General features: G+C 36.2%; 1 protein-coding gene across 2 annotated transcripts in view; it reads left to right on the forward strand.

Annotated features, from left to right (window-relative positions):
- The window catches only part of negr1 (neuronal growth regulator 1), a 105,022-nt gene that overhangs the window by 52,452 nt on the left and 38,365 nt on the right, over nucleotides 1-14,205 (forward strand). For both annotated transcript variants that reach the window (XM_026265641.1, XM_026265642.1), the window contains exons 5-6: nucleotides 5,307-5,427; nucleotides 9,719-9,867. In XM_026265641.1, coding sequence (XP_026121426.1) covers nucleotides 5,307-5,427; nucleotides 9,719-9,867 — 270 coding nt within the window. The remainder of the gene's footprint in view (nucleotides 1-5,306; nucleotides 5,428-9,718; nucleotides 9,868-14,205) is intronic.

A 14,205-nucleotide genomic window follows, 5' to 3' on the forward strand; every position in this document is an offset into this window, starting at 1 on the left:
CAACTTCAAATTTGGAACATTACTTTTTTATGGCAATTTTATATATATATAAAATATATATATATGTTTATGTATTTATTTCAGTTAAGAGGTTAATTCAGTGTGTTACTTGCTTTCCTTTTTAATTAGTTTTTGTAAATGATTTAGTTTTCTGTGTAGTTCTCAATAGCTTTAATGTAGTTCTAGCATGCACTGGACACACATATTTCTTTGTTCTTCACTATTTGCTGTGATGTAAATGTCGGGTTTGAAACCAGAGATTAAAAGTAATGAAAGTCATCACTGATTGAGCCCCCCAAAACTGCAAACTGTGTTCCTCTGACGCACATACTAACGGAAGACCGTAATGCATTTCCATAAATGACGCTATGAATTATGCCCTTTCCATATTAAAAGGCTTCACAGACAAATAACAGCTTGTCTGGAGTGCCCATCTTCACAGCACAGTACAATATGGCTCCTATTCTTCAGCACGATAGGCTAAAAGCCAATTTGTCTATTTACATAGATTTGTGACACTGTGGTTAATGATTTCATTCAACTCAATACTTTTCTCCACAGTGCATATTCTCTGTGGGACATACTAAAGCCTGTGTTCCCTTAGCATGAGTGTTATTTATAAGGATTGGATGTGTTAGAGAAAGAACATGATGTTATTCTTGAATTTTAAATGGAAAACTTAATGAATTAATAAATCTTGGCTGCTAAACCCAGTGCTGGCGAACTGAATAGGACAATGAGGTGGAGACAGCAATTGAAGCAGTCTCTCTGTTTATAAGCTGATAAGTCATGGACTGATGAGTCCATTGCTTAATTGTGAAGAAAATTCATTTTAGCATCTGGCTGAAGAGGTGGGTTATTAATTGATCTTGTAATTAAAATAACATGTTATACTTGTTGGGAGGATAAAGGTGCAAGACTGTATAAATCATCCCTTCCTCCAAAGCGTCATGTGATAAATTAATTATTGTTGGTTGGGAGATGTGCCAGTTAGTCATTCTGTACATCCAACCGACACCAACATCAGCGAACTCTAAAGTCAGACATGCTGTGATGTTATGAAACTTATTAAGAGGAAAAATAATAAACTGGATTAGCATGCAGTTCAGTTCAACCCACTAACCTCTAGCTTTCAGTGTGATAATAGAAAATCCTATTTAACTTGATTGAACTGGGGCTCCTATTGATTTTTTTCCCTTGAAAGATCAGGTTTTACCATGCCTAGATTTATAATAATAAGAATAAAAATATCAGTCAATAGCAGTCTATTTTGAATTAGTCAACCTGCGTTTTTGTACGTGTCAAATCTGTGCATGAAAGACTAATCTCGAAGGCACCGAACCCTAGGGAACCTTGTTTGGCATAAATGGACGTATTCACCGATTTGCGAGGTGCTGTGTTCACAGGTATTCTAAAACATAATCTCTACCTTGTCATTTTAATTTGCGTTTGTGATCAAACCGCAACTGGCAAATTTGTCAAACGGTAAGCCCCGCAGCATCCATTTTTCATGCCAACTTTGCTATTTTCAGTCCCTCCCATCTGGTACGAGCTTAGAAACTCACCATTGATTTACAGTTGCACGCTTTTGTTATGAAGCCTGTAAATGACTGGGATTGTACGCCTTTCGTGGTTTTTACACCATGATTCCTGCAATAGCCTGTGCTGATGTGTGTTTGCAATAATGAGAACTCCTTAAAAGACTAATATAATTGAAACTTCGAAGCTGTCCATAGGGGTTTAATAGGGATTTTTTTCATGATTCATTGTGTGGATTATTACATTAGCAATTGTGCTCTCTTAACACAAATATTTAAGAGTTCACCAAAACTGAATATTCTTTCATCATTGTACTGGTAGCTGAAACCTTCTTCATCAAAAAAATATTCTTTTGTGATCTGCAAAAGAAAGAGTCATTTTCTGTGATTGTTCATGATTCTTGTTTATGAAAACTAAAAATTCTGTTATTTGGCACATCAGTTCTGAAACTTTAATTATTTCATTAGATTTTCTTTTTTTTAAAGATGCATCCAAAGACTAGCTGATACATTCATTTCCATTATGCTTTCAAAAAATATTTTGATGTTTAAAATTAGATGACTTGCATGAATTCTGTCCCTCCGGACCCTTTATCACTGCAGTATATGTGCTCAAACGATTTTAATTAATGTGAAAAGTTGTGGTTGCAGTTGTGGCTAATGCTTTGTTTTGCTCCCTGGGTAGTTCTCGCTAATGCAGCTTTATAATGAACTGGATCATCCCTCAGTGAGGACAGATGCAGTGGTTTGTTAGATAGGAGAAGTTAGCTATGTGGATATATATATCAGAGCCAGCTTCTCTTGTGCTATTAGGCAGCCTGCCAAGGCATGCCAATAGCTTACAATACAGCACAAATCTCAGTGATGAATGACACAGAAAGATACATACCATATCTCACCCTCAGCAGATTTCAGCCGCTCTCAAATCTCTTGTTTTTATTTGCAAAACACATAAGCTGAATTAACTTTAAATCCACTTGTGTAGCCTCCAATATGGAGGTGTTTTTGCAGATTTGAAGCATGTGCACACATACAACAGGCGCATAGATGTTTCTAGTAAATGCACCCTTGAATTCTCTCACGTTGGCTCTAGATGCAGATAATTTTCTGGTTCTGCCATATTATAGCATCCAAATCCATTTTAAGTAAGCTCGCACTGATTAATGGGCCAGAGAAGGTGTGAAATATTTGACTGCATCCCAACTGAAATGTCAGGTAGTGTGGCAAATGTTTGAAGTGAACGGTGCTAGAGATTCAGTTTTCTGTTAAAGGCTGAACTTGGCATCACAAATCCGAATGCTTTCATATCACCTGACACCTGATTTGAATTGCTAGAATCTTTTTTACTGCAGAAGCTGACATCTCTAAATATGCGCTTGCATGTATTTTAAATTGCTTTTGACACCTGATGTCAAGTTGTAAATGAAGAATATATTGACTTATTTGAACCATCAGCATGGAGATCTGTTTATAATTGAATTCCATTGTCATCTCGGTGCATAAACATGTTATGGAGTGTGGATCCTGTGTGTCCTGTGTCCTTTAGTCGACATCGAATTAAAATGTATCTTATTTACTTTCTTATATTTATTATACTTAGATTATATTCATTTAGAATTTAATTTTGTGTCTTGTCATTCAATACAGTATATATTTATATTGTATAAATATATTCAGCAAGGATGCATTCAATTTCAGAAGTGAAAATAAAGGCATTCACAATGTTAATTATATATTTTTGTTTTACAAATCCTGGGTTTCACAAAAAACATTTGAAGCAGCATAGCTGTTTTTAAACGTTAAAACAATAACTTGTAATTATTTATATCATGTGCCCATTTTCACAGTCTAACCCCATTTGTTCCTATGTTCTCCTGTTTCACTCGTACATCAGATTACTGCAGTAAAAATGGGTTGCAAAAGGCAGTTCACTTTGATTTTCAATTCTCTGCACTCTCAGTCTTGTCTTTTCTGCACCAATATATTATAGGCTAAGCAGTCATCTGTCCTCGCCTTTGTCATCAGCAATGTGTTCCTTTAATCTCTTATTTTATGTTATCCTTATATCTTATGCTAGCCTGCTTCTGTGATGCTCAGGTTATGTAATGCTCCCTAGGCATTTTCATGAGCTGATGCCTGTACTGTAAATGCATGATCCAGCCAAAGCAGAAGATTCATCCGTTGCCACTTTTTTGGATCAGACAGACTTCTCTTCCTACATATGCCAAAACTCTGCATTCAAGCTGCGTTGATGTGTCACACTGCTATTTTCATACCTTCCCAGGAGATTTTGCAGTGAAGAAATGATGAGCAGCACAATATCACAGAACTACATTTCTCAACACAATGATTACTGTGATGAGTATCCATATTGTTTAGGATTCTCTCAGCTTTGGAAAACATTTGGATTTCTAGGAGTAAAAAGAGTAATGGAAATTTCTTTAGTAGAGATATTTATTATTTAATTCAGGTGATTGGTACCTGGCATTCAGATGGTAATCTATGTAGCAATCTATCAAATACTATATCATTTTTATATAGTATATAATTTGATCTCAGTGAATGTTTCTGCTTCTAGTTCAGAAAAACAGCGAGATTTTCTTTTCCTTTCACTTACTGTTAGATGCTTTGAAATTCAAATGCTGCAAAGTAGCTTTCCTGATACGAGAAATGAGAGAATCTCTCACTTCCGTGTACAACATGGGGAAGCGCATGCCTTCACAGATGTTAATGCGCTAACATTTATGTGACATAGCTGTGGAGCCAAATCATGCTTTAAAATCCTTGTTACTGTTCTCACCACAGTGGTGGAAATTTCTTTTTTCAGCCCTCAGATAACATGAAACATTTCATTGAAGGGCTGGAGAACTTCATACCTTCAACACTGGGGTTATAGAAGAGAGTGTCAGAAATTAAATCTGGAAAAAATAGTCTGAACACAGACCTCAATAACTTGCAGGTGATTTTCAAAGAACGAGTTGCCTGGAATATAAATGTCCCCCACTCAAATTCAGACATAGCAAGTAATTTAACGCTAGCTAGAAAGACATAAGTGGATCACCTGCTTGAAGGGAGTTATTTTCAGTTTATTTATTTATTTATTTATTTTTTATATTGTGTTCAACTTAGTATTCTGTACATTCCTGCTTTATTTGTGTGTATATTAAGTAAGGTGTTATTTCTTTTATAGCCTTTATCTATCCGTCATTTTGTATTAGAAAGCATGCCATTCTAGTAGCTTACTCGGTTTACTCCTGCTATAAGAAATAATATACAATGAAGATTTATGTATGATAAACATTTCTTTTTTTTCCCATTGAGAGAGAATTGTTGTTTCTTGATGAGCTGGAAAATAAAAATTCAGCCTGTAGTTAAAGCTCTCTCACAGACACCGCTAGAGAGATTTACACTGCATTTGTGAACATGAAAGGGTTCTCATTTTACATGCACATATTCAGAGAACCTTTCTCAGCTACCCAGCCTTTGAACAGACATTAAACAATTTATCACTGAGCAGTTCATTTCATTTCTTCAGCCCTTGGGACGAATGGTATTTCTTAGCATTTCACCCATACGATTTAAACGTGTTGACCACTCTGAATCTTGTTGCTAATTAATTTCTGCCTCATTCACATGACTGTGAATGAAAACGCTGTGTTTTATAAGGATTTTCCCTCTCTGGCTCAGAGGGTTCGTTTATTTGAGTTAGCTTATTACATGTGTTCACTCTTTCCCTGAATCTTGTTGGTTTTTATTTTCTTTCTGTAGTTCCTCCAGCAATCCATGAGATGAGAAGTCACGGGGTCCGACCCGGTCAGATTGCCCTGCTGAGATGTGAGGCAGCAGCTGTCCCCTCTCCAGTCTTTGAGTGGTACAAGGGAGAGAAAAGGTAAAACCAAGAGTGACGCATGCTAAAAGCCTTCATTTCATTAGCTTAGCTGTACAGTGATCATTTATCATTCATTATTCATGTTAAGTGAGTTTATTTGCAATTCAGAATGCTCACCACAGAGAAGGTTAATGTCGGTCGAGGCCACTTTTTGTGGCAATTGTGCTTGTGTAAAAAAGAAAAAAGAAAATTTTTTGATCAGTAATCATATGCAGTAACTGCCTTGGTTGAATCTACTGAATAATTATAGTACAATCAAACTGTACAGCGTTTTTTGAGAATTTCGCCTAAGGTTTAATCACTGAACGTTAATCTAAAGCTGTATTACAGTCTTTAGTAGTATTAGTTTAATAGCTATGGATCTGCAGCTTATCAAATATTACAAAGTGTCTTATTAAAGAGTCTTAATTTCGAAAGATAGTGACTCTTGGCACAGCGTAAGCTCATGAAAATCACTTTTGCAACTTTGCCGTCTTTTTTAACTTTTAATTAAAGACAAGTCATACACTTCTGGTAAAAATACTCTAAATTTCTAAAAGAGCTCTGAAGCAGACTGTACCATTTGAGTCATTTGAGCAACACAAAAACATGTCGTAATTGATCAGTCTGCATTATGTAAAATGTTAAGCATTGGTTTAAACGTATTGGGCTCTATTTTAACGATCTAAGCACATGGTCTAAAGCGCACGGCGCAGGTTTACTCAGGGCATGTCCGGATCCACTTTTGCTAGTTTAACGACAGGAAAACAGGCGGCGCACCTGAGTGCATGGTCTAAACAGGTTGTGTCTATTCTCTTAATGAGTAATGGGTGTAACGTGCAATAAACCAATCGGAGTGTTATCTCCCATTCCCTTTAAGAGGCAGTCGCGCTCGTGCCATGACGGATTTGCTATTTACATGGCGAAATTTGCAATCACAAAGACAGAACGCATCTCCAGAGACAAAATAGAGCTGCTCGTGCACAAGCAAATAGGTAGCCTAATTCTGATACATGCAATGCCTATCCATTATGACATGTAGGCATTTTTATATTTATGTACACAATAATAATCTTTTAATCTTTTATTGTTTTATATTTAAAAATGTTTGTGTGCTGCTGTGCGTCCCTGTGTAATAAGCAAAGTGAACACATGTTGTGGACCCACCCAGAAGCGCATTTTCTACTAACGTGCTCTCTTAATAACAAAAATGAAACAATTTGAGCCATTGATTTTAGACCAGGTTTAAGTTAGCAACACGCTAACAATGAGCCTCAATAAACTGCTTTTTTAGACCAGCACGTCATGGGCACATAAATGGTCACATATGCATTTGCTATTTAAACAACATGGTGCAGTATGGGAAAATGATAACTGTGTCGGGCTGAAACTAGCAAAAACACTTGAGCCATGCTTTATGCCACATTGAGCCAAGTGTATGATAGGGCCCATTATGTGTTTTGGGGAGGGGTGAAATACATTTTTAGGACTCAAATAGTGATAAAATGTCCCTTTCTAGAAGGAAAGACTAGTGTTTGCAAGACAAGAAAGAGTTTTAGGGCTTCTTCGGTTGTGTGGAAATTAAATGTCAAATAAGATCCATCCTTAACTCTTCCATTGTCATGGCACTCAGTACGCTTCCAGTTTCCTGTCAGCTGTGTACAAGTATCAGCACATAATGTGGCTTTCACTCTTTGCAGTGTAAAGTTGGCTACAGATGGTTAAGTAGATGTAAGAGAGATAAGACCAATCACAATTCAATAAGCAAATGAATTCGAGAAAGAATGCCAATATGCAAATATCCATCACTGTCAACACAATAAAAAACACTGACTCACTGCTGGTTCTTCCAATTTTTTGACAACGTTTCGACCCCTTTCTGAGGATTTTCAGTGTTTTTTTTATTTTTAGGGTATTTTGTTATTTTCTGTGAACATTCATTTGTGGCTGTGCATCAGAATTTTTTTTTTTTCTAGATGTGTATATTTTATTTTTAGGTTTCTACTTTTCCAATACCAAAACTTCTTTCACTATGTCAGTGGGGGATTTTCTGAATTTATTTAAAAAATTGTAATTGAAATTTAAAAAAGTTTTATAAAAACGTTAAATATAGAGACTGACATAGGCTGACACCTAAGCACTAGAATAAATAGAAAACTGTTAACAGGATTTGATTATGTTTAATGCTGTCACTCACATTTTTGAACCAAGACTTTATAGTGCATGGTCCAAACTTAAATTTTTATAATTCATGAATGAAAACATTTTGTAACATGATATTGATGTACCATTTACATGGTAATGCCATGTCTGAATTTAAAATGGGTTTTAAAGGATGAATTTTGAGATTTTAAGTTTTCAGTTGATATATAATTTCTGATGATTTCTAAAATGTGATTTTTTTTTTTTTTTTTTAACAAAGGTCAGAACTGTTATAATGTACATTTTTGGGGGTGCGCTCTTTTCATAAATCAATCTATTACTTTTCCTACATAATTTTTAACAAAAAACATTGGTAAAATATATATTTGGGAGTCTTAGACCTTTCCAACGATATATAGTTTGTCAAGATTGGATTAGATTTGTTTGTAATATAGTGAAGTAAATGTAGGCGTCCCTTATTCGGGACGGGGTGACAGTCAAATTAATGAAATGTTATGGAATGTGATCAAATAAGAAAATAAATCAGAAGTCTGCTTCAAAATGCACCATTTTTATACAGTTACATTAAAGTTGAAATAGTACAAACCTGTGAATGTTAAGAGGATCTGTCTTACTATCTTAACCCTGCATTTTAATTGTATGTTTATATAACTTCGTCACTAGTAAAGAGCATTCTTAGTCTTCGCACCAGTCAGCATTGACTCAAGTGGTGGTTCTTGAATTTAAATACCAAATTACTGCATTACCCATCATTTACCCACTCTTGCTGAATACGATCTGAATCAGCAGTTCACACTGTGCTAATTGTAATTATAGGCTTCACTCAATTTATTCAAATTGCAAAGGAGGCTTATTGGCATTGGGTCTGTACTCTGCTTAATCTAAGGCTTTACATTGGGCATTGTTGCTAAACTGTCTGTTTTACTGTATTTGTCTGAATGTGCCGACTCAATGCTGAACTAACAGCAGGGAACAATAGTGAAACAGAAACCAGCAGGAATGATAAAGAATCATGAACAAGTTTTGTTTTTAAAAAAGAAAATAGTCATGAAAAAATATAATTATGTATTTCTTGAGCTAAACATATATCAATTATATGAAAATCTAAAGCTAGCTGGGTTTCCAAATTAGATACTTTTGCAATGGAAAGCACTTGTTAAATTGTGACTTTCAAAACCATTGTTCTGTTTTCTAGTTGCTTGCTAATAATAACAGAGGCTGAACAGAATGTTATAATGTATAAGCAAGGTGATTCTGAATAGATTATGGAAATATTTTATGTATAATGGCCTATAACACTCTCATACAATGGTAGCAGTGGTTTTGTTTTGTTTTAAGAAAAGTTTTTTTTCGTATTTAAGCAAATGTCAGCAGGAGACAAGCTACTTGAGAGTTAGGGGACAAAAGGTCAGCACATTGCTTCACCTGTGAGAGTAACACGAATGACCCAAGTCAGGACTTGAGAGCAACTGCAGCTGAACTTTTGACCTTGACAAAGCTACAAGCCATGTGCAAATTTTTCTGCTTCTGATTTCCCCTTTGGTTATTCCCTCAGGACCAGGGACAACTGTAATTTTTTACATTTCCCTTCATAACTCACATGCTGCCATATATCTACCTGCCATCTTTTGGTGTAAGAAACATTAATATATGTCTAAAACAGCTTGTACCATTCTAAGATGAAGAAAGAAATCAGTGACTGACTTTTCAGCAGCAATTACTCCAGTTTTAAGTGTCACATGATCCTTCAAATATCATACAAATATGTTTATTTGGTGCTCAGGAAACATTTTTTTTATTATTATTATTGATGTCGAAGATTTTGTGAAGACATTGAAATATTTTTTTCACAATTTTTGATAAATCTTTTGTAACCATGTAAAAGTCTTTGCTGTACTTAAAAAAAAAAAAATATTCAGACATTTGAAAAATATTCAGTTTTGCACCTTTCAATCATTTTTTCCAGTTTACGTCAATAGTGTGACCAAATTAATTTTTTAAAAGTAGTAGTATTCCATGTAGCCTCTCTGCATGTATAAATGAGAAGTGCTGCTAAAAAATTCTTTTTGATGTATGGATTTACAGCATGCCACACTGCAGCAGGTGTCACTGCTTGACGTGTCATGTCAACTCATGATCCTATTTTCAGGATTAACATGGGCCAAGGAATAGACATCAAGAACCTCAGCTCCAGATCAGTTCTCACAGTCAAGAACATGACACAGGATCGCTATGGCAACTACACCTGTGTGGCCGTCAACAGGTTGGGAACAGCCAACGCCAGTGTGCCTCTGATTCGTAAGTAACAAGCATTACTCTTCCCTGGCTAACTTGTGTTGGGCTGGTACAGTAGTTGCTTTTTCCCATATGCTTTTACAGTCGTCACAGAGCTCCTCGGAGAAAACGCAGTGTTTTCCCCCATCTTCGATGCATATGTTGCAGAGGAAATGAGAGAAGATGTTACTCAAATAGGTCATTGTTTTGGAGCCTGAAGTTTTCTGTGAAGCATTTTCAAAGAGCTCTTAAAATGAGATGCAATTTCTTTGAGCAGTCTGTTTGAAGTGTTTAGTGTTTTTCTGATTCACTGGCCGCTCAGTCAATAATAAAAGTAAGTGGGCCAACAAGATAAACAAATGACAACAACGGGAAAAAAAAAAACACATCAACAACAAAATAGTGATAGTCTTATAAGTGGCAGATGGAAAAGTTGAGTCCCCTGCTTATAAATGAAGCATATCAAAGGCCCAGCTGAGATGAAAAAATTCCAGTATCTTTCACGTTCTACTGAAGACCGACAGTCTGTGATGCGAGAAACCCAGAATAGACCAGAAAGCTGCATCTTCTCCTCCCACCAGAGTTCCTCCGTACCTCTTATTTTCCTCATCGCTAATGAAAAGGAAACCTACCCTACTGTGCTCCTAATGAGAAATGGCAAGCAATTCCTCCACAACACACACATCTCTACATCTGTAGAGACTGCGAATGCAAATGCTGGTCATTGTTGCCTGGGACTAAATTGCTGTTATAATATTGGTCAATAAGTATTGATGAAGCAAAGGTGGATTCAGGGACACATTAATATTTAATGGAGGACCTCAACCTCAGAGACAAGGTGTGGAGTACTAATCAAATTGCAGTGTTTGATTTTCTCCTCAACATGGAGAAACCTATCATTTCGCTCTATTTTTAGCCCGCATATGATTTCCGCTCTCATATTTTATACCTTGTATTGATTGAAAGTGTTTCTTGGATTATTCACACACATTTGTTTTGTTGACTCTTCATCCCAGACATACAGTATCCCTGGCCAAATGCGGTAGACGCAGAATTAAGTACTTTCCCCTTATGGAACCAACCTGGGTCATTTATTGTACTGTACGTCCGCCAACATCAAGGTGATTGAGTGCTTTTGGCGTCTACAAAGGCTATTTAGCATAGTGAAATGCTGTTTAATGGCATGAGCTTCCATTAAAGGTCTTCTGTGGAAAGGTTGAATGTAAGCGGGGGGAAAAGCCATTATTCTATACTTGAATGTCAAGATTCAGTGTTTTTGGACAAAAGTTTAATTATTGTATTTTTTTTTATTAAAACACAAAACCAAGAATTTGGTCATCATTTATTCATCTCATGTCGTTTCAAACTTGTATGCATTTTTCTTTATTCTGTGGAACACAAGATATTTTGTAAAAGCGTCCAACTCTAGTGTTGGATCCAATGTTGTTTTGGACCCCACTAACTTTCTTTGTACAAAACGCCTTAATGTGCTTTAGAATGTCTTCTTTTGTGCTCCACTGAAGAAAAATATTTTGAACAATATGAGGATTGGTAAATATTGACAGAATTTTCAAATTTTTGGTAAGCTATGCCCAAAATGAACCCTCAAAATGGGGGGTTAATGTTGTTATCCACACTGGCCCAGTATTACCACTAAAAGAGAGCTGGCGCATGAGTCTAAACTCCATTAGGTCCTCATTGGATCTAATATTTTATTCCTCATTGTTTTATGCTTCGCATGAATTTATTTTTTAACAGCAGAATTAAAATGTTAACTGACGTTATGCTTAAGAGATTAAAGTTTCATTAAGAAAAAGTGCACTTTAAAGTGAAACGTTGGCGTTGGCATGCACTCTTGCTAATGACGTTACAGTTAGATACACTCAGAGATCGAACCAGATGTTTAAAAGTGCATTATTTAAGCCTTACCAATTGCCAAATGACCTAAATATAACTAATGGCCTTGGTTGCAATAGTCAAAGACAGATTCAGATAAAAATAAAAAATGCATGTCAAAGCAACACTCTCAGTCAGTCTTTGTTTTCCTCAATGCCTCAATGGGAATTCATTAGTGTGAAAGATATGAACTCTCAAGAATGAATTTAGCACTACTAGTAAATGATTGTGTAACTTGAAAAACAACCACAAATTCCTCAGGATCATACAATGCTGTCACAATATTGTAGCTGTACTGTATTTCATTTGATATATTTTCTTCAGCGAGCACCCATTTCCAAACGTGACAAACAGTTTTGTGAGGTAACGAATGTCCGGCAGTTAGTGTGTTTCCTTTGTTTAATTTCTAAAACCTTCCTGACCATTGTCTGTGAACACCAGTTCACTGAACAGGCTCCTTTTGAAGACGAAAATATGCAGGCATTTGGCAAAGGTGATAAATTTAACAAATGGATGTTTTTTAAAGTCCTTTTAATGTTGAGAAAAATGTAGAAAAAAATAGGGGATGTGTTGCACATGTGGTACAAATCAGAGTGACTTGACATTTACGTGGCTCTTTCTCCATTACTCACTGTCATTACATTTGATTGGACTTTTGGCCCTGTTTGCACATGACATTAAGGTGCATTTTCAGTGATCGGATCGCAATCAGATAGCATTAAACCACAGAGCACATTGTGATCGGATCATTGAAACCACATTCAAATATGGTTAGGGACAGTTGTTTGGGGTTGTTTTTAATATAACAATATCTTATCTCAAGAACTTCAGTGGCAAAAGCTCATTTTTGGCTTACCAGGCACCTGCGTTGTGGTTTGCTGTCTTTTTTATTTCTGTTTTACACTGTGGTTTTAGGATCTGGTCACCCAATTTAATGAACAATATCTCATGAATTGTTCCACTGCACTACACTCTCATTTCTCTCCTCAAATCCTCACTCTCGTCTCTCTCCCGGTCTGTTTTTTTTTTCTTCGCGTGGGCGCTTTAAAACTTTATTTTCCACCCTTTTCTTCACTTCTAATCCCTATTAGCATCCTTTACTGTGGGAATGTTTCTAAAGCAGCCAAACGCAATAGACCAAATGGCTTATTTTAATTTGCGAGCATTTTGAATTATCCGTGTTTTACAAATTCAGTGAGCGATGGAAATGTTTTGGTTAATGCAACCTCTGATGTAAACTCCAAGTGTAAAGGGGGCCAACTTGTCCATTATTATCTTATCTTTGAATTTGATGTTACCTTTGCTTTGTTTTCAGATTATTGCTCTAAGTGTGCATGTGAGGATTTTCACGTTATGCATATTGCTAATTGCAATATATTTCTATATAGAAACTGTTAAATCTAAATGTGTTAAGACCCTATCTCTTTTTATGTCTTGCATAGCATAAGTTTGTATGTGTGAGGGGATAAATGTATCTCGCACATTGTACCAAAGTGCATTGTGAACCTGCTGTTTTCAGTATATTGCGTGTTTTCCTGTCTGAGATTTTCTGCAACTCTTTCTTCTACATTTTGCTGTCCTGACTGTAAGGCTCAATGCTGAGGAGCAAAGAATTTGTTGTCCTTAATTGGCAGATTTTGTCTGCTCTGTAATCCAAGCTATCTTCCCCCCTTATTTTTGCTTATAGCACAGTGTAGGCTTTGCCGAATAATCTCCTCCAACCTGTCATTGGAGTATGACTAAAACAGACTAGAAACACTCATAGCCCGAAGAAGCTTTCAGCCTCCCTTGATAAAGCCTCCACATCTTCTGCAGGCACCAGCTAATGGAAGCCTTGTTCATTTGTTATGCCTATCAATCATAACCTCAGTGTCATCTTTTCATATCTTGCCTTTTCTTCTTGTCCTGGTTTTTCTTTACCGCTCTTACTGAGTTGTGCCGGATGTTGTTGTCGTGGTTACCATACTGTGACCCTGTCTGAGTCAGGGGATGGAAGCATATAAGAAGGGATGAAATGGAAGGTGAACTAGAACAGAAGATATGATGTCAATTTATTCTCATGAATATAGTTTTTCTTCAGGCTGGGAAACTCATGCATTCATCTTGCCGTTCAGCCAGCCCTCCTGATCCTATTCTTATTTCTCCATCAATCATATATCGGGTTGCCTTCCCCCCAAGCAACTCTACTTGCACTGTAAAGAACTGTCAAATACAGACTGTGCACAATTTATGCTGATACATTAAAGTGCTGTGTTAAGTGCACATGGATTATGAATCTGATTGGCTGGTACATGCACTATGATTTTCCAGTTTTTCCAAACGCTATTCAAACAGACTTCCAGATTTTAAAAAAATGTTGTCTTGTATAGCAATGTAAATTCTGGTTTACATTGCAACTAATCTGGAGAACAGCCAATAAAGATGTACGACTGGCATTTAAAGAGACTAACCATGTTCTGTTTCCTT

The sequence above is a fragment of the Carassius auratus genome, chromosome 6, assembly GCF_003368295.1.
Source record: "Carassius auratus strain Wakin chromosome 6, ASM336829v1, whole genome shotgun sequence".
Classification (NCBI taxonomy): Eukaryota; Metazoa; Chordata; class Actinopteri; order Cypriniformes; family Cyprinidae; genus Carassius; species Carassius auratus.